This window comes from Puma concolor, chromosome B3 (genome assembly GCF_028749965.1).
Source record: "Puma concolor isolate L17-30 chromosome B3, mPumCon1.1.hap2, whole genome shotgun sequence".
NCBI classification, from domain to species: domain Eukaryota; kingdom Metazoa; phylum Chordata; class Mammalia; order Carnivora; family Felidae; genus Puma; species Puma concolor.
Genome location: NC_141672.1, coordinates 11,805,546 through 11,825,778, shown reverse-complemented (window position 1 = coordinate 11,825,778; position 20,233 = coordinate 11,805,546). Strand labels below are relative to the sequence as shown.

Below are 20,233 nucleotides of genomic sequence, written 5' to 3'. Positions count from 1 at the left end.
ATATTAGAGTAGATGACTCTTCTTAGGCTCTGGCTTCTTAGTTCCTTGAATTTGTCTGCCCTAGTGACTGGTTTTTAACCTCCACCCCAGTTCAGCTATTCATTCCCATGGTCACGTCACAGACCTTGTTTTTGCCAAAAAGTGCAGCCTTTCCATGTCATTCTCATGTCTCCTGTTCTCTGATTTCTATTTCCCTCCCTCTGGACGACGCTGTGTCAGTCCTACTGTCTTTCATGTCCCTCCCATACTTCACGTCTCCTCTCCTCTTCCTTACTCAGGTCAATCAGTGTAACCCTCCCCGGTGCTGCATCCTCCCTGGCCTTTGCTTTTTCAGGCTTGCTTGGCTAAACACAACCTTGTCAGATCCACCTTTCCACCTACCAGCATCTGTAGGTACAGTAGGCACAGATAGGTATTGGATGAGTGTGACTGGAGAAAAACACATACCAATAGTGGCTGGTCTCATTTCAGATTCATGACTCCAGACCTCAACTGGCTCTTTAAACTACCTGGCAATCATACCATATTTCTGTGGCCCACTCACATTTCCATTCTCCTACGCGACTGTGTCCTGGCTACTTGTGTTTCCAAACTTTTGATTACTCTTCCTGTTTGACAGAATCAGAAGAAATGTCCACAGCCTCCTGCTACCTCCTCTGCCTGCCTTCCAATGTCTGCACTTGTACACCTGGCCTTTCTGGCTTGGGCTATAGGTGAACTATCTGGTTACTGTTTAAAGGCAGCCTTTCCACATGTGGACAAGATTCCACTTCTCTCACCTACTCAAGGACATAGGCCTAGAAATTCTCCTTTCTTTCTCCCTCCTTAGTCTTTTCTTCCTAAGGTATTCTTCACATGAGCATACGAACATAATCTTATTTTTCTCTCATACAAAAAAAGCTCTTGATCCCAGTTCTCCCAATTATTATCTCATTTTGCTCCTCCCCTTTTAGCAAAATGTTTTTTTTTTTTTAATTTTAACGTTTATTTATTTTTGAGAAGAGAGAGACAGGGCATGAGCAGGGGAGGAGGGAGAAAGAGGGAGACATGGAATCTGAAACAGGCTCCAGGCTCCGAGCTGTCAGCACAGAGCCCAACGTGGGGCTCGAACTCACGGACCGCGAGATCGTGACCTGAGCCGAAGTCGGACGCTTAACTGACTGAGCCACCCAGGCGCCCCTAGCAAAATGTTTTAAAGAGTTGCCTATATAATCATTATCTCCAGTTTTCTCCCATTCTTTTCTCTTTTATTTTTGAGGTTTATTTATTTTTGAGAGAGAGGGCACCAGTGGGAAAGGGGTAGAGAGAGAGAATCCCAAGCAGGCTCCACACTCTGCACAGAGCCCAATGTAGGGCTCAATCTCATGACCCTGGGATCATGACCTGAGCTGAAATCAAGAGTTGGACGCTTAACTGACTGAGCCACCTAGATACCCCTCACTCTTTTTTTTCTAAAGAATTAATCATTCCTATGAAGTTTCATCCCCAGTGGTTCACCCAAACATCACTTGACAAGGTCACCAGTGGTAAGTTCTAAGCTCTTACCCGCCTCTCCCCATTTTACTTGGCTTCTCTCATACCATACTCTCTTTATTTTCTGCTTATTCAGGGGTCAGTCCTTGTCAAACTCTTTTGTTGATTCTTCCTTATCTCCCTAATAAGGGAGTGCCCTACAATCTCAGTCCTCTGTTTACACCCACTCTTCTGGGTGATCTCATCTAGTTTTATGATTTTACATATTGTCTGTATGCTGAGACAACTCCATCAGTTGCCAGTTGCTGGAAGAATGCTGTGTAACAAGCATAAAATCTCTGCAATATCTAGCGATAAGTAATGGGTACTTATTTAATTGGACAGTCTATTGGTTACTGTGGATTGGCTAATCTAGGCTGAGCTGAGCTGGGTGGCCAACCTCCTCCTGGGAGTCTTGGAGCTCAGGAGTATCCTCTCACGATGATGGCAGAGGCACAAGACAGCAAGCCTAATTGCACAGGTGCTTTTCAAGCCTTTGGTCATGCTATGCCTGCAAACATTTCATTAGCCAAAACAAATCACCTGGCCAAACCCCGAATCAGGAGGGAAATATACCCTGCCTCTTATGAGGGAGGAACTTGTAAGTCACATGACAAAGGACATGGATTCAGGGAGGAGTGAAGAATTGGAGCCATATCTATCAAGTATTACACGGGATGTACTCCTAATAAAAAATTATCTGTTGGTTATCTGAAATTAAATTTTAACTGGGCATCCTCTATTTTGTCTGGGCACCTTAATCCACCTTCAGAACATACCCAGAATTTGGTCCCTTCTTATCATCTCCCCTTCTTCCACTTGGCCCTGAGCCACCAACACCTCTCACCTGGGTCAGTGGTGGTAGCTTCCTAACTGATCCCCTACCTTCTACCCTTATTGTCTTCATATCTCCTCAACACAGCAGGTGGAGCAAGCCTTTAAAACATGAGATTATACCATTCCTCTGATTATAACCCTCCAGTGGCTCCCCATTTCCTCCGTAGTAAAAGCTTAGGTCCTTTATATTCCTGAAGTGCTGTGTGGTCTTGATTCTCATTAGCTCTCTGACTTCATTTTGTGCTTCTGTCACCACATTGCTTCTACCCAGCTGCAGTGACTGCCTGCCATTTCTTTTTTTAAAATTTATATTCAAGTTTGTTAACATACAGTATAGTCTTGGCTTCAGGAGTAAAACCCAGTGATTCGTGTCTTACATATGACACCCAGTGCTCATCCTGAAGAGTGTCCTCCTTAATGCCCATCACGCATTTAACCCATCCCCCCACAGGAAGCCTCAGTTTGTTCTCTGTATGTAAGAGTCTCTTATGGTTTTCCTCCTCTGTTTTTATCTTATTTTTCCTTCGCTTCTCCTATGCTCATCTGTTGAGTTTCTCAAATTCCACATATGAGTGAAATCATATGGTATCTTTCTCTGACTTATTTCGCTTAGCCTAACACCCTCCAGTTCCATCCATGTTCTGCAAATCCTCCTGCCATTTCTTGAGCCCTCCCCACATAGCTTCACCTGAGGGTCTTTACAACTGGCTGTTCCCTCAGCCTGAAACAGCCTTCCCCACATGTCTGCCCAGCTCACTTTCTCACTTCTTTTGATCCTTTGATCAAACACCAGGCTCCCGATGAGGCCTGGACTACACCCCACCTTTCCACCCCTGTCTGGCATCTTGGAATCCCTTCTTCTCTGGTTCTCTTCTACAGAGAATTACTCTTCTAACTTAAAATTTACTTTTATGTGTATTAATTATTGTCTGTTTCTCCCCGCTAAAATGAAAGTTCCCAAAGGCAAGGATTCTTGCCTGGTTTGTTTACTGATTGTATATCAAGTGCCTAACAGCTTTGGCAAATGTTTTGATGATTGAACGGATGGTTATGCCATTTTCTACACATCACTATAAAAACTAAATAAAAATATAAAGGGGCACCTGGGTGGCTCACTGGGTTAAGTGTCCAACTTTAGCTCAGATCATGATCTCGCAGCTTGTGAGTTCGAGCCCTGCGTCAGGCTCTGTGCTGACAGCTCAAAGCCTGGAGCCTGCTTTGGCTTCTGTGTCTCCCCCTCTCTCTCTCTGCCCCTCCCTGCTCATGCTCTGTGCCTCTCTCCTTCAAAAATAAACATTAAAACAATTTTTTTAAACTGAATAAAATATTTTAAGCTAAGTGTATAGGTCTATTCAAATATTTGTTGTATGTCTTACAACTGTATACAAATGGAAGGTTTTGTAAAATGATTTAAGATTGAGCAAAAATTGCCTGGCTTATGAAATCTTTGTACACTAGCAATTATTAACAACTACCTTACAGTAAAGAAATTACATTTCTTTAAAATTAGAGATACACCAAAGATTTCAATAAGCACAGCAAAACTCTAAAAGTCTCAATGGTCTTTTCAAAGAATTCTCGAAAATGAACTTTAAGCTTTCTTGTTCTATATTATTGGTAGGATTATGGTGCCGTGGTAGCAGGCATACGTAAAACAGAGGCAGATGAGGGTGAAGAGAGGTGATTGTGTATGTATGTATGTATTTATTTATTTACTTATTTAATTTATTTATTATTTTTTGATTGTGCATGTTTTTCACTAGAGGTTTGGGGACAATACCTAAGAGAAAAGTAATAACCTAATCTCTAATATCTTAGTGACTAAGATAATTTAAAACAGGTAGTCATTTTGTGCATAATTACTCAAGAGGGTGCAGGAAACACTGTAACAGTTATACTTATTTTTTTTTAATCAAGAAATTACTAATCTGGCAATCATATCTATTCAGAAAGACCTCTGAGAGTCAAAAAGCGGATGTTCTAGCATCAGTGCTTGAAAATTTTCCTCCCAGGATCTCACCCAGGATCAATTTTACTTTCATTCCCTACAAGTTTAGTGATCATCTAATAATAGACTCGCATCTGCATACCTCAGATGTACATATGGTTGAGTGTATGGTGACTTACCCTGGACAAGAGAAAAATTGACAATATAAAAAGAATGGGACCGAATCACCGTGAAGCTTGAGAACTTGAAGCCATATAGGAGGGGCGCCCCCAGGTGATAGCATGGAACATTCGTGGAAGCCTATAGGGTAACACCAGGCTGCTCACTCTTCAGTGTATAGTGTTGCTTTAAGGTGGCAGAGATGTTTGTGAAGAATTTTAGGGGGTTTGTTATGATAAACTATCAAGTTTTAAAGGATCATCTTTACCTAGAATAATGTGGAGCAGCTTGTTTCCCATTACTGATAGATTGAGAAGACAATACTATACGCAGAAGATATTTCCTCTTAGATACGTTTGTCAAACAGAAGGAGCACATGATACGGTCTGTTTCTTGCGCAACGAATAAAATAGAAAACCTGAGTTAATACTGTTTATTCCAAGTTAGATACAATCTCTGCTCTGCAATACTTACAGCTTAGCAAAGGTTATAGACAAGTATATAGAGAATTCCATTATAGTGTGTTAAGTTTGGGAAAGGTTAAGGACAGGGTGTTCAGGGATTACGAAAGAGGATCACATGACCCATATTTTGGCTTGTATTTTTGGGGGGAAGGGGGTATCTCGAAGATCTTCTGGAGGAAGAATTGTCTGTATAATTGAGATATAGTTAGTGAGTAGGATACTGCCAGGACGAAGTGGAATGGTGGAATGAACTGTAACCGTCTTTAGGTAATGGATGAAAAGAAATTCAGTGCTGGAAAGGCTAAGTAACCTGCTTGAGGATATGCGGGAGGGGCATGCTTGGAGCTTTAACTCTGTAATTGCTCTGTTGTTAATCTCTGGGAGGCATATCCACAGATGCAGAGGGTAATGTGGAAGCAACTCTCCGGGGAATTTTGAAACCAGTGTGTATATAAAATTCTCTTAAAGTAATTAACAGGGCCAGAACATACAGAATGATTTGAATGGGTGTATTAGGCAAGAGGGAAAAGATATGGAAAAGGTTCTTGACCTTGCTTTTACTCAATATCCTGAGCTTTAAATAATGTTTCTGTTTGTAGATCCCTCTACTAAAGGACTTTCAACTTTGGAAATGCCACGAGAATCCTCATCTGCCCCAACATTAGAAGCAGGGGTGCCAGAAACAAGTAGCCATTCCTCAATATCAAGTAAGATTCCCTTTGGTGATCGCTTCAAGTATACATTGATTTTGGAGCAATAACTACTGCATTGTTTTCAATTTTCACACTCCTGGTATTGGCGGGGTTTTTTCTTTATACATGTTGTGTTAGCTTCCTGGGTGACAGACACTCTGCTGTAAGATCTCAGAGATCCTGAGACATGGGCTCAGTTTCATCAATATCTCAAGTGTTTGCTAAATCACTACGGTTACTGATTGGCCAAGAATCCTAATTTGTTACGGATTAATCACCAAATTTCATAATTAAATAAAATAAGAATTGTGTGTGACTAGCCTAAACCTAAGGCACGGAACTAGTTTGGGGATAAACGAAAAGCACTGTTTGTGACAGAATTTTACATTGAACACCTGTGTTCAATTTGAATCACTTCCATCACTGACACAATGTTATCTAAATTATCATAAAATAAATGTAGCAGATATACCATGATCCCGGTGTCATGATTGAATCTAGCCCTTTTGGATCTGAAAATACAAATGGCATGAAATTCTACAGGATCTGTAGGAGGCAACTGTTTTGAAACTGCCTTCTGTGGTCGGGTCCTAGATCTGGTCCTTGAAGAGCATGAGTTCCATTGAAGTGACAGTAAGGTGCCCACCTGGCTCAGTGGGGCCAGTGAAGGGACTCTAGCATGGGAGGCTCTCAGCGGGAATCAGAGATACAGAGGTGCACTTCCTGCCAGCCCTCATCCCACGCGCTGGCCTATTTTGTGTTCCATGTGAACGCTGCCTGAGGAGCTGGTTAATTTTTCTCTGTCTTTTAAATGAGGATGATCCTGAAAACCAAATAAAGATCCTAACTTAAATGCTGGACTGGTAGTATGGAACAACCTCGTCATCTTCATTATTCATTCATTCATGCATTTGTTCATTCACCAACTATGTATTGTCTGCTAGGTGCCGGGCCCTGTGCTTGCGACTGAGGGTCAAAGGTGAATAAATAAGAGACACCCCTTGTTCAAGGATTTTATAGTCATAGTAGTAATAATAGCCACCATTTATTTGGTACTTTTGGCTGGGCGCTGTGCCAAATGGTTATACACATTGTTATCTTAATCCTTACATCAGCCTCGCATGGCAGGTATTATTGACCCCATTTTATAGACCAGGAAACAGAGGCTACAGAGGCTAAGTGACTCACCTAAAGTCAGGTGGCTACTAAGTGATAGAGACAGGGATTGATGCTAGGTCTGTTTGATTTGCAAGTCCGTGCTCTTTTTTGGTATAACCCACTGCCTTAGAATAACTCAAATTCACTTATAATAGAGGTTATAGAAATTCTAAGAAAGTGTTTTCAAGTGACAGTTACTTGCCCTTTTGGTAGCAGGGAAGGACAGCTGGTTCTGAATGTAACTGCTCTTTTTTCATGAAAGTCTGTTGATAACATAATAAAACGCCCATTTTTCCAACGTTTATTTATTTTTGGGACAGAGAGAGACAGAGCATGAACGGGCGAGGGGCAGAGAGAGAGGGAGACACAGAATCGGAAACAGGCTTCAGGCTCTGAGCCATCAGCCCAGAGCCCGACGCGGGGCTCAAACTCACGGACCGCGAGATCGTGACCTGGCTGAAGTCGGACGCTTAACCGACTGCGCCACCCAGGCGCCCCAAAAAACGCCCATTTTTAAGCCCACATACTAAAATCATGCAAGTGTATTCTCTCTCCTCCTAATTTACATGAGTCATCTAAAAAAAAAAAAAAAGAAGATAGCAAATTCTAATTAGAATTCCAAGTTGGGTATAAATTGGGATAGGGTGGCTAAGTCAGCTTGACTTGAGTGCTAGTTAAATGTGTCGTAAAATAAGTGTATCCACTGTCTCATGATCCTAACGTCATGACTGAATCTGGCTTCTTTGGAGTTAGCATAGTGCATCATTACACTTGCACCTTCCTCCTCCTCTCCATTAAAAGCATGTATTAGATGGCTCTTGCTGGTGTGTTCTTGGAGGCGTCATGCCAGGCACCCCACACACGGAGCTAAACATTAAGGGTTTTTACTCTCAGGGAATTCTGCTGTCTTTACGAACAACTGAGAATTGGAGAAATTATGAAATCACTAGAGGTTTTAAGTCCTCTTTTGAGCATGCTAATTTTTAAATTGGTTAAGCCTTCTAGAAGATTTCTGCTTTTGTATTTTACCTGAAGCTGCACCATTTCCAGTGAGTCATAACATTGTAAATTCCGCCAGTCAACAAGAATCAGAGATTTCCCATGTTGGTGAATTTAGCTGACATGGATTCCAAGACACAAGAATTCCCATCACACCCCTCTCTCTGGATCAGTTTGCTAGATGATCCTTCTGTAGCTAACCATGCCGTGACTACCATGAATCAAACAGCATGCTAATTACATTCAAAATGTTATAATTGATTTCACATCTCACCAAGTTGCCGTCTTGGTATGGTGATTGTGAAGCCTGGGTATAACATTTAAAGCTTTCCAGGGGCCATCCACTCATCCCGGTTTCTACCATCCCCTTCTAGGGCCTGCAGTTCAGAACTTCGGTTTCTGAAATTGTCCTCATAAGAGAGTGAATAACCACATGCTCTCAAATGTCCAGGAGTTTGGGATCATGTAGAAAAGGCACATCACTGATTCTCTGCTTTTCTCACTGGGCTGGTGGCAGAGACCGATGGGGACACTGACAGAGGAATAGGAGGGTAGGAGGCAAGTTGCTTTTTCACTCAACAGTCTACTGGAAGAAGTGTTTTTTCATTGTTTTTCTGGTTTGGAAATGCTCATAACTTGACATTTCTTTGGTGGGGCATTTGTCAATGCTTAAATCGCAGGATAAAAATATTACCATTATTTTCTAAAACAAAGATGTGTACTGGAATACACCTGTGGAATGTGATTCGATTCACATTTCCCAAACAGTAGGCAGAGGCTCACACAGAGATTGAAACAGCATTGACTTTGGAGTCAACATGTTTTGATTTTATGACCACCCCATTTGCTACTTGGTTCCCAAGTAACATAATTTCATTTGCTTCAATTTCCCTCTCTAAAAATTGGGGTTGATATGTGTCATTTTAGTCCAAAACATACATGTATACACATATATATGGGCACCTTACGGGGATATAATGGAGCCTTAAACTATGGATGCACAGGCTCCATTTTAAAAGAAGTTAAGCTTTAAATTCAAAGTAGTATTATATGCCTTGAATCCTTTCTGGAACAAGGCAGAGTGTACAAATGAAAAAGTAAATGAAAGTAACCACATTGTTGCAACTGTAGGTATTCTACAGACTACAGATAAATGCTCATAGGCACTGTTTCTTTCTTTACTGAGGGAAGAAAGGCACCGGGAATAGCAATGTGCCTTAATTTTTGCCTCGGACAAGAGCATACAATTTGCTGAACAATTACAAGTCGCCAATAAAGATTCAATTAAGATTCTATATGGATTTGTAGAGCCTTTGTGTGCTGTGGAAATTTATGCCCCCTAGTAATGATGTCCTAATTTCCTCCATATAGCTCAGTATAGGCAGATGAAAAGGGGATCCCTGGGAGCTCTAACAATGAGCCAGTTAATGAAGCGACAGCTGGAGCATCAGTCTAGCGCCCCCCATAACATCAGCAACTGGGACACTGGTGGGTCAAGCCTTTTCTTCTTGTTTTACCTCTCAGATCAGCTAATGCCACTTTCTGTGTGTCCCCTCTGCTCTCTCATGTTAAGGATTAGATGTTTCTCTTGTGTTTTGTGGTTCAAGTAATTTTTTTCTTTTAAACCTACGGTAATGAATAAATAAGTCCATTTAAACTTTCCCAGTTCTCTAGAGCCACCTGTCTGTCCGTTTAGGCTGGTCCAACTCTTTCTCCTCTAAGACCCAGATTCCAGATATTAGGTTACCTATCTGGGGGTTAAACGACGTAAATGCCTATAGAAGGGAGTGGAATTATGATTTTATAATGCGGATTAACAAACAGAAACACCAGTTTACCAATATTCTCTATGTTGTAAAGTACCCCAAATAAGGGAATATTAGCACTAATACTGATACTAACAACATAGCTTAGCGATGTCATGATCCGCCGGTAGGTTTGGGAATATGAGCTCTGTACTTCAGTCGGCAGGGCCACCAGGTTGGACACCCTCATGCTTATATAGTGGCGTTGCATCTAACCTCAATTTTAAAGTAAGAACTGGCTGCCTTGACATATCTATTTTAAACATGATCACTCTGCATTTTCTAAACTTTGTTACCACGTTCCGAGCACGTACTACTTGCAAGCCTGCTCTTTTGAGTGCCTGCCTTTCGTGTTTCTCTTTTCTAATCACAGGGGCCATTTGAGTTACAAGATGACATATGTGAAAGCACTTTGCAACATGCATGCACTATGAAAGTGATACAGTTTATTACAGTGGTATGCTCTGGGGACCAACACCTGTACCAGACTATTTTCGTGTCTTGGTTTAGTACTTTCTGGCCATAGTTATATGAGATTATTATTTCAATATCCTTCCTTATGGCCGAGAATTATCATGTCTACAAAACCAGAATATTGACATACTGTCATTTTTTCAAAACTATCATCATCACATACATTTTATCTTATCTCCCCCACCCCCATCCATTGTTTTTTTCCAAAAAGGAGAGCTAGATAAATTAGGCCCCCACACCATACCCAAGCCTACATTTAACCAATAGTTTCAACTCTCCTGGCCTTTATAAGGGTTCTTAACATTTTAAAGGTTTCTTGTTTTATCTTCTTTTTGGTGGTAAGTGGTAGTGAAAAATGTAATGGCCCAAAGCCAACAGGCAAGAGAGACAAGGAGAAAGATAGGATAACCAGCCTTGACAGTTGACTGGGTCTAGGTGGAGTCTTTCTGTCCACACCAGAGAGGACTGTGTTTCTCTCTTTATTTATTAACTTTGAGAGTGAGGTGGGGGTGGTGGAGGGGCAGAGAGAGGGAGAGAAAGGGAGAGAGAGAGGGAATCCCGCAGTGCAGAGCCCAGTGTGGGGCTTGAACTCATGAACCGTGAGATCATGACCTGAGCCAAAATCCAGACTCAGACACTTAACTGACTGAGCCTCCCAGGTGCCCCTCTGTTTCTCCCTCTACTGAGAGGAAACTATGTGATTAACTGAGAATGGAAGCATTTGTTTGGTTAGTTCTCTGATAATTTAATGCTTCCCCCACCCCCCACTTTTGGTAGGTTGAGCTGGGGCTCTGAAGATTATTTTACCATGCTTCTGTTTTCTGTAGCAAGTACCTCAGTCTAAGCTAACCATTCCAGATTCAGACTACAACTGCAACCTAGTTTGATTGACTTAGTAGAGTTATAAAAAGGCAAAAAGATCTCAATGTCAAACCCAAATTTTAATTTTAGAAAATCTACATGATGCCAAATAACCCACTTAACTGAATGTTTCACATTCAGCCAAACTTCAGCCTTGTTCACATCACTCTGGCTTCTCACTTAATACTCACCATTGACATGCTGCCTGAATTTCTTTCACCCGTTTTCCTGGGCTTGTTCTCCATTCTCCAAGTTGGTTCTCTAGCCACCAAGTCCCACTGGAGAGTCATCTCAATACGCCTGTTTTTATTAGTGCCACAAAAAGTTTTCCCCGCATCTAAGACCACGGGAGAATCGATGAATGTAGAGTTCGGTATTAGGTGGTGTGCCACTTTATACTACACGTGTCGACTCAGTGACTCACTGGTCCCCAGAGGAACAAGTCTAATCACGTAGACACTGCGAAAGGCAGTCTAAAACCTGGGTCATGATCGATTCACCTCGGCATGCACCTGCTTGCTCGTTGAATACCTGCCTCTTCTCCATCCGTGCACATCCGATGGTTGCTTCTTTGGCTCATCTTTCATAGGAAACAAGTGTTCCAGAAGCACCACTCCTCCATTTCTTCCCCTGTTCCCTTCTTCCTGTTCCCCAGCCCTCAGTGAAACATCTGCCATGTCCTTGCTACCAGTTCCACATGTTTTCTGTATGACTTTTCTGGCCATTGCCTCAAATGATCACTTATATATTTACTGAGTTGCATAATACATTTATTTCATGGCTGTGACATTAGCCTTTCAGTTGTTGTTTTTTTTTTTTTTTTTTTCATTTCATATCAAGAGATGATAGTATCTGAGCTTTCTTGGTGAGGAGGTAGAAAATCTGCACTTTTTGGGCGGCAGTTTTAGATGCTCTCCTGCTTTTAATTGCACTTCATATACCTGAATGAAAGGTTTGTAGTGAAAGCCCAGACAACCCTCCCCTAACATCTAGGATGTTTCCTGTAAATATCAATAATCAACAATAACAATGACCAAAAAAAAACCAAACAAACAAACAAAAAAAAACAGCCCCAAGAAATTATTTGTTAAATTCTCTGTATTGTGAGTCGTGATAAACTGACCACACTGAAGACTGAAATGTTCTATTTATCCACAGAACAGATACAGCCCGGGAAACGCCAATGCAATGTGCCGATGTGCCTAAACCCTGACCTGGAGGGACAACCATTGAGAATGAGAGGTTAGTTGAGCTGTGGAATCTCAGACTGGATGAGCTGGAAGACATTGTGTATGTCAATCACCCGGTCCCCCAGTGGGGGCTGAAAGCTCTTCTTCAGCAGCTCCAGGGAGTGGATACACCCCATGCTAAAATACCTCCAGGGGCTGGGAATGCATGGCACCTCATCTTTGACCATTATCGACAGAAAGTTCTTCCTTAGGGTGACTTTCTAACCGTTGGGGCCACACAAAACAAGTCTAGTCCCTCACATAATTTTTCAGACATTTGAAAAGAGCCATGCATTGCGTATTCCCTCAATCTTCTCTAGACCACTGTCCCTGGGTCTTTTGGTATTCCTCTTAATACATGTCAGGTGTCTGTATTGTTGTGTAACTTCTCTGAACATGGTCTAGCTTATCTGTGTTCATTCTAGAATGCTGAGATCAGAGATGAATAGCTTCTTTGAAATCTGAAATTGGAAATTGCACCAAATACACACTGGGCTTTATGCTGCTCATAGGAGGAAGCTGAAGACAAATCTGTGCCAAGATCATCAGAATATGTATTTTCAAAATTCATCTCATGGCCAGTTAATCATTACTTTCGTTCTTTTTCAATTCATAAAGTAAGGTTCACCATCATTTGTAAAAAAAATAAAAATAAAAAAACAAACAAATGAACTATGACCACATCTCTTAGCTAGCTCCTTAAATCAAGCAGACTTATTATTTAGGACCATATCACTCAGAACCATACCATTCTTCTAATTTTCCTTAGGAACGAGGAGACATTTATCTTTGGCTTTTGCTAATATTCATTGGGCAATGAGTAGCAGTTTTAGCCCCTGTATGCGGTGAGACCCTTCTCACTTACGGGCCTAGGAAAAGCTTTTATGAACAGAAGTCAGGATGGTCAAACAACTCTGGTGCTTATCCACGGTCCAGTGACCAAGTTAGTAGCAGCAAAAACGGAATGAGGTCATGGGAACAAAGACAGAAAGTGAGTCTCTTTCACAGTAAACTGAAGAAGTCCATTGATGTAGCTAAGGGACTGATGGGTACATGTGTGCTTTGAGACAAACCAACACCTTTATAATATCCCTATCTCTAAGATTCCCAAAGGGGCTTTGGTCAAAATCTCCAGCTTTGGGTTTGGTCTTTGGAGGAAGTCTTCTCTTTATTCAAGTCTCTGAGAACCTTCTAGTTCTGTTCCCAGTTCCATATAGAGTGCACTTTGGGTATTCAATAAGGGAACCATAGTGGTACTATCCAGAAGTATTGCCCACAACTGGGGGATAATGGGATTGCCTTTAATATTACAGACTTAGTTGTAACTCAGCTCTAACAAAAAGTAGCTGAGGTCTTATAGCTTCCTTTTATGGTTCCCACCTTCTTTTTATACATTAGTCTGCTCCCATATTATTAGCAATATTCAGAAATCCATTGATTCAGCTAATGTTGCCTTATGGGAGCCAGCACCCAGTATCGTTTATAGATGACTGCCATAAATATTGCATGACATACTTTGTGTTGTCATGTGAATAAGCAACTTCACAATGCTATTGTCAAAAACACTAAAAATGCTATTGTCTTGGCATTTGTGTTGGGTAATAATTGGCTTGAAACCACCCACATGACTTTGATTCCATCCCTTTTCTTGATTTGAATTGTGATTTCTATTTAATAGTAATTGGTAATAATCTTCTGAAAGCCTTGAGTCAAGAGGTTTTTTTTCCTTTCTTTTTTTTTTTATTATGAAATTTATTGTCAAGTTGGTTTCCATACAACACCCAGTGCTCATCCCAATAGGTGCCCCCCTCAATACCCATCACCCACCCACCTCTCCCTCCCACCCCCCATAAACCCTCAGTTTGTTCTCAGTTTTTAGGAGTCTCTTATGTTTTGGCTCCCTCCCTCTCTAACCATTTTGTTTTCTTCCCCTCCCCCATGGTCTTCTGTTCAATTTCTCATTCCTAGTAAAACTGTGTATATATCACCATCTTGTGGGCTGAATTTTTCTACTTTTAGCACAGGCATTTTGGCATCTGGTGGGCATGGCTGTCAATGTCTAAGAAATGTGGAATATTGGACTTCAACCTTCTGTGTTTTGGTTACTTGAAGTGACTTTGTGCTGTTTACCTTAGTGTTTAATGATCAATCATGCCACCTGTTATCTTGGCCCAGTTCTTGCCTTTTCTATTATCCATCAGTTTATAGTTATGCTACAATCATAAATACCGTTGCTTCAACTCAAAGCACCATCTTGATGAGAACAACTGGAGATCCTTTTTAATGATACACTTGGGTACAGGTAGGAATGAATGTTACTCAGAAATATCTGTTAAATATCATAGTAAAATTAGATGCCCATGAGGGACATTTGGAAGTGACATAAAGATGCTTTTAGATACTTTCCTTTGCTGTTTGGGTCTACAGGGCCTCCTGCTTCTCATAAACATACTTTGTAGCCTTTGATCAGGTAAGGGAGTCTGTACAGTGTGGAAGCATCTTGATTCTTCAAAGGCTTCAATGCCCTTTTTCTTTTTCTCCCTCATATTGAAATACATTGCCTACTTTACTAGGTCTCTAAAATTTTTACGTTATTTCTTTTCAAAACCAGTTCCCTGAATCATTATTTTTCTCCTATTTATGGGAAGATCATACAATTTTGTTTTGTTTTTCAGCACTGAATTACCAATTCTTGATGAGAAACCGTTTATTTATTTTTGTAAATGGATCAGTTATTTAATTAGGTTCTTTGTAAGAAATTTAGAACACCGATTTGTGAGGATAAACTCCATTTGTGAAAGAAAACACAGAAACACAGACTGGAAGTAGCCCTAAAACTGAGGAACAGCTTTGGTTTTTGGCAGAATTTGCGAGTCCGCAGCTTTCTGGGTCAACCTTGCGCTGCCCTATAACCTTGTATTTCTCTTCCTCCGTGTCGAAGATCTCCCCTTCCTGGTGTTGGGTTTATGCAGCTTCTTCTTGAAGTAAGCTTCAACGAAACGTTTTGGGATTTTCACACTGCTGATACCAATTTTGGTGGAGGTGGTGATGACAAATTTCTGGTATGTTGCATGCAGAGGAACTTTGATGGAGGGCCAGAGGTCCAGTCACAAATACCAAGTCACTGCTCAGTTGCTTCAGGAAAACCACCCTCTTCCTCTGTGGTGTCCACTGAGGATGATCAAGAAGGTCTCAGGAGGGATTCTAGCTCACAGTTTCCTCATGTACTGACTGAAAGGGGTTTTGCTGTGGCTCGACAGCTTTTGAGGCACACCTTCAGTAGGATAATACCTAGGCATTTTGTGAGGTTTAACCAGTCGGGTACCACTATTCTTCTCACCACTGACTGGTTTTGCAACAACAGCAAGAGCCTTCTCATTCTTCTTCTTTTCAACCCTAGACTTAGTTGCTGAATACTTCCTTTTGTATGTGGTATTTCTGGAATACATAGCTGATCAGGAATATCTTCCGACTCCTCTGACTAGGACAGGGCTTCCCCTTCTTTGGCATTTTAGTCTTGCCACCTAGCCCTTCTTAACCTTGCCACCAGCATCAGCCTCCTTGCTTCAGGTTTCTTCTTCTTGGTATCTGGCTTCTCAGCTTTTGCATCCGCCATCTTACAGGACAGGAAAGAAGAGAAATAGATTCTTTAATGGCCCTTGAGATTTTCTGCATTCTTTGCTGTCTGAAAAACTCTTGAGTCCCAGTTATCAGTCTGCAGAACGTGACGTTATCCTGGATTGTTCCTTTGAGGTTCTTCTTGGAGTGCCTCGTTTCCACTGTTCCTGGAGAATCAGTCCAGCACTGGTGGTTTCCTTAATAGAGAATGGTCAGCTGGCTCTTTAGATGTACTTATCACTAGAGCATGTTGCCAAGATTCCTGCCTTAGATTTCTTTGAAGGCATCAAAACCCAAAGTTTTAAACTCCAGTATTTATTAGCTGAAGTCACTGGATGATTCCTTCAAAACACTTGATATTTCACTCATAAATATTTCAGTTTGAAAAATGAAGTCTTTTGCTTCAGGGCTTATGATACTAATTTCCAAAGTAGAAAGCTGTTCTGATATTTGATAGCTCAAACACCTCCCCTTACTTAAGTAGAGTTCTGGGATCTTATTCTCTTCTCAAATTGGCAGCATTTTAGGGTTGGTACACATTTGTAATTCGGGAAATGTAGGATCATAAGGACATGTTCCCTTTATGCCTAGAAAATAAGGGCTGTAACTCATTTGAGGGTGCCCTTGAATAGATTTCCCCCTTTTTCCACTTTTGTCTTCGTCCCCTGTTGGTACACCTGAGCTCTTTCTGATGTTCTCCAAGTCAGAAGGCAAAGGGAGAGCTAGGAGTCTAGCTCTTGAAATCGTACAAACAGAAACAAATCGCAGTCTTTCTTGAATTCATTTTACCTTTGAGGGTTTACCACAATGCAGTGTTGCTGATCATGTCGTATCCCGTGTGATCTTGGGAAGACTTCTAAGAGGAGGATGGGGCTTTTCCTGGCCCCCAGAAACAGACCTTTATTCACCAGGTGTCTCATTGCTGCTCACCCAGGCGCCACGAAATCCAGCCTGCTGTCAGCGCCCAGCATCGTCAGTATGTTTGTGCCGGCACCCGAAGAATTCACGGACGAGCAGCCGACGGTGATGACAGACAAGTAAGCTCACACAGTCATTCCGCTCCCCGTGTTTACAGAGTCTGATAGTTCGCTCACCATGGTTGTGAGAAAGCACCAGAGGAGTCATGCAGTGCTTTAAGTCATAACGTGTTCTTCAACTGGCCATAGCCACAAGTGTTCATATGCACTTGTTGTTTTAGAAACGTAGTCTCATTGCACGGACAGCATCTGTTTCTGCCAGGGCACATTCCTTTTCAGTCTGGACAAAAATGCAAATAATATCCACTTACTGATGATTAGAAGGTTCAGATTGTTAGGATCGGACTCAGTTTGAGACTTGATTCTTATTCCCATCCTGCCAGCAGTATCCTTTCTCTGAATCCCAAACTAGTAAGGTCACCTCACGGTTTGTCGGCCTTCAATATCTCCAGATTTCTTCTGGGATAAAGTGCAAATGCCTTTGATCATAATAAAGGCCCTTTAGATTGTGAAGGTACGGCCTTACCACTCCTCACCGGGAGCTCTTTCCCCAGCCCCCTCCCCTTCTCCAGAGCATGCCTGATGTGTTCTCCCGTCTGTGATTACATAGGTGCCCTTCTCTCTGGACTTTCTGTGCCTGGTGAACAACTATTCATGCCTCAGGACCCAGCTAAAGGCAAAGTGTCCCTGACTGCACAAGGCAGAATTCATCATACCATTGTCCTAATCTCCATAGTATTTACTACATCTCTCTATTCTACTGCTTACCACATTGTATTTTGATTATTTAGTTGCTTATACACATGGGTTCTTTAATTGAGTAGGAGTCCCTTAGGGGCCTGGGACTCTTTCTTCTGTATTTTATACTCTAAGCTCCCTATACCTTGCCTGGCACACAGGTGCCTGTTCAGTGAGTATGGTAAAGAATAAGACTTGCAGGATTCCAAGTTTGGTGGCATGTCAGGTAGGTTGGGATAAAGGGAGGAAGAGTGTGTGTTGTCAGGGGCCGGCGTGAAGATCCGTGCAGCCGGCCACAGCCAGCGGTCATTACTGAAGAAGTGAAGGTGTCCACCGTGAAGAGCTGCCTTGGGATGTCCACGTGGGGAGCACCTCGCTGCGTGAGGAGGGCTCTTCTTGGCTCCTCCTTCAGTACAATGTCCCCATTTGTGTACTCCTCCATGTCCCAATCTTTGTGTGCACTCCGTTTCTCTTCTTTCTCAGTTCCAAATGTGAATCTTCTATTTTTAAAAAGGTCTGTTTGCCAGGGACTTCATGATTTAATTTTTTTTTTTTTTACATTTATTTATTTTTGAGAGACAGAGTGAGACAGAGCATGGGTGGAGGAGGGGCAGAGAGAGGAGATACAGAATCTGAAGCAGGCCCCAGGCTCTGAGCTGTCAGCACAGAGCCCGACGCAGGGCTCAAACTCACAAACCGTGGGATCATGACCTGAGCCAAAGTTGGACACTAAACTGACTGAGCCACCCAGGCGCCTCCAGGGACTTCATATATATAGTTTGCATTTAGGAAGTTCCTAAATAAGTTTGTGCTAGTGATTGCACTCTAGTTCACTCGCTCTTCCCAGGAGGCTTTCCCCTTCACTTTGTAAAGCTGACTAGCTGCGGCTGAATAGAAGGGCTGTGGCTTTGGTTGAGATGAACTAAATTGAACCTACATTAGACACTACAAAGAGCAATAAGTTGGAAGGCACGTAGGAGCAGGGGCCATTGTGTTTTTACACACTACACTGAGTAGGCGTGGGGAGCTCGTAAGGCTGATCTGAGTGAGTGGTAGAGAAGAGACTATGATCCAGACTCCCCACGTTTTCTAGAGTGTTCTCTTGGCTTAACCCCCCTATCTTGCCTCCACAAATGGGACATTTTTCAAGCTGACAGTTTAGGAAAGCTTCCATTTGTGCCTAAGGCATTTTTCTTTTCAACAAATGAAAAAAATATCTAGTTACTGACTATCTCTAGCAATAACTTTACATGCACGAAATCCCTCAACCAGAAGCTCCAAACTGTTATTCTGATTGGCACTCACTGTGGGCCAGATGCTTGTGAGTTGAATCTTTTCAGTGATTTAAAGAACCTTCCTGATTTCCGCCGTGTGTGCTGTTTCTGTGTCTACGGTGAGGGTGGCATTGGAGTCTACTATTGATTATGAGAGTGGGACCGCATTAAATAGCAGACTTTTGGGGACTTTGGGGACTTCTCCAAGACTCACCAGAAATGGCTGTATATACTTTGTTATGTCTTGGAAACATTGTCGGCTTTTGTGGACAGCGTTCCTCTGTTTTCTTTGCAGATGCCATGACTGTGGGGCCATTCTTGAAGAATATGACGAGGAAACCCTTGGGCTGGCCATTGTGGTCCTTTCCACATTCATTCACCTAAGCCCAGACTTGGCAGCCCCGCTGTTGCTGGATATAATGCAGTCTGTGGGAAGGTGAACATCACTTGTGTTTTCGGTGGGGGGAAGGGGCCTTATTCAGTCTACAGCTTGAAATAAAAACGATCAATTCAGAAGCAAAACATTCAGTAACCTTATAGGTGTTTGATATTTGTGGGATCAATGCAGATTAATTTTAAAAACTGAATGGACCAAGCTTTTGATTGAATGCCCTAGCTGTGTTGGTCATGAGTCACAATGTCACTGTGTCAGGATAAAGCTAGAGGAAACTGCACTAAGAAAAGTCTAATATTTGTTGCCCTCAATGACTGCATAGGCTGGTGTGCAGAATGGTACTCAGAATTGTGCACAGTTCATGGTTAAACAGTTTACAAGTTTGAGATATTCTTATTAGATATTCTTTAGATATTATTATTTGTAAGATTTAGATATTATTATCTTTCTTTACCTATTTTAAGATGAGTTCTCAAGGCACTTTGAAATCTTGGAGCATTGTCACATGAGGGGAAGTTGGGAGTGTAGTTTCACACTTCTGACTCAGAAAAGGGAAGGATGCACATATTTTGGGCTGAAAGCCTCACTGAAGGGAGATTAAACTTAATCTACTTTGAGAATGTTCATGTTAAGAAAACTCCACTTAGTGGATAGGACTTTTGAAGAAAAGTGACGTGCTTCATGGATATAAGTGAAGTTCACATTCAGTAACAAATTGTAGTCCTAGCATGCACAGCTTATCGGAGAGGACCGGATTAAATTCTGCACGAATGTATTAAGTTTCTGGTGTGTGCTGGCACAAAGCCAGGTGCTTCAGGCTGTGGGCATTAGACCCAGCCCCTGCCCTGAAGCCCTTTATGGCTTAGTTGTTGAAGAGCTCAGTGATGTACGGAATAACTGAGGAGCCATGCAAGATTCGATGTGATTAAGAGCTGTAACGAGTGGTGCACGTAGTAAGCGCTATAGAAGTTCAGGATGGAAACAATTTCTTAGGGAAGGTCTCTATGGAGGAGGTAGGGAAAAACCAGGATTCTGCAAATTCCTGGTATTCGAGGCAGGGAAAGAACATAAATTGTAATGGAGCTAAAAGTTGG

The 20,233-nt window shown here is 41.9% G+C and overlaps 1 protein-coding gene and 1 pseudogene across 22 annotated transcripts in view; one reads left to right on the top strand and one right to left on the bottom strand.

The window, feature by feature from the left end:
• Positions 1–20,233, top strand: part of UNC79 (unc-79 subunit of NALCN channel complex) — a 282,253-nt gene that overhangs the window by 192,946 nt on the left and 69,074 nt on the right. For 20 of the 22 annotated variants that reach the window (XM_086708939.1, XM_086708942.1, XM_086708934.1 and 17 more), the window contains 5 exons: positions 5,520–5,627; positions 9,141–9,257; positions 12,068–12,151; positions 16,691–16,793; positions 19,041–19,181. In XM_086708939.1, coding sequence (XP_086565065.1) covers positions 5,520–5,627; positions 9,141–9,257; positions 12,068–12,151; positions 16,691–16,793; positions 19,041–19,181 — 553 coding nt within the window. The remainder of the gene's footprint in view (positions 1–5,519; positions 5,628–9,140; positions 9,258–12,067; positions 12,152–16,690; positions 16,794–19,040; positions 19,182–20,233) is intronic. The other 2 variants (XM_086708940.1, XM_086708926.1) reach the window with 1 other exon arrangement.
• On the bottom strand, positions 14,879–15,754 carry LOC112855232 (large ribosomal subunit protein eL6 pseudogene; annotated as a pseudogene).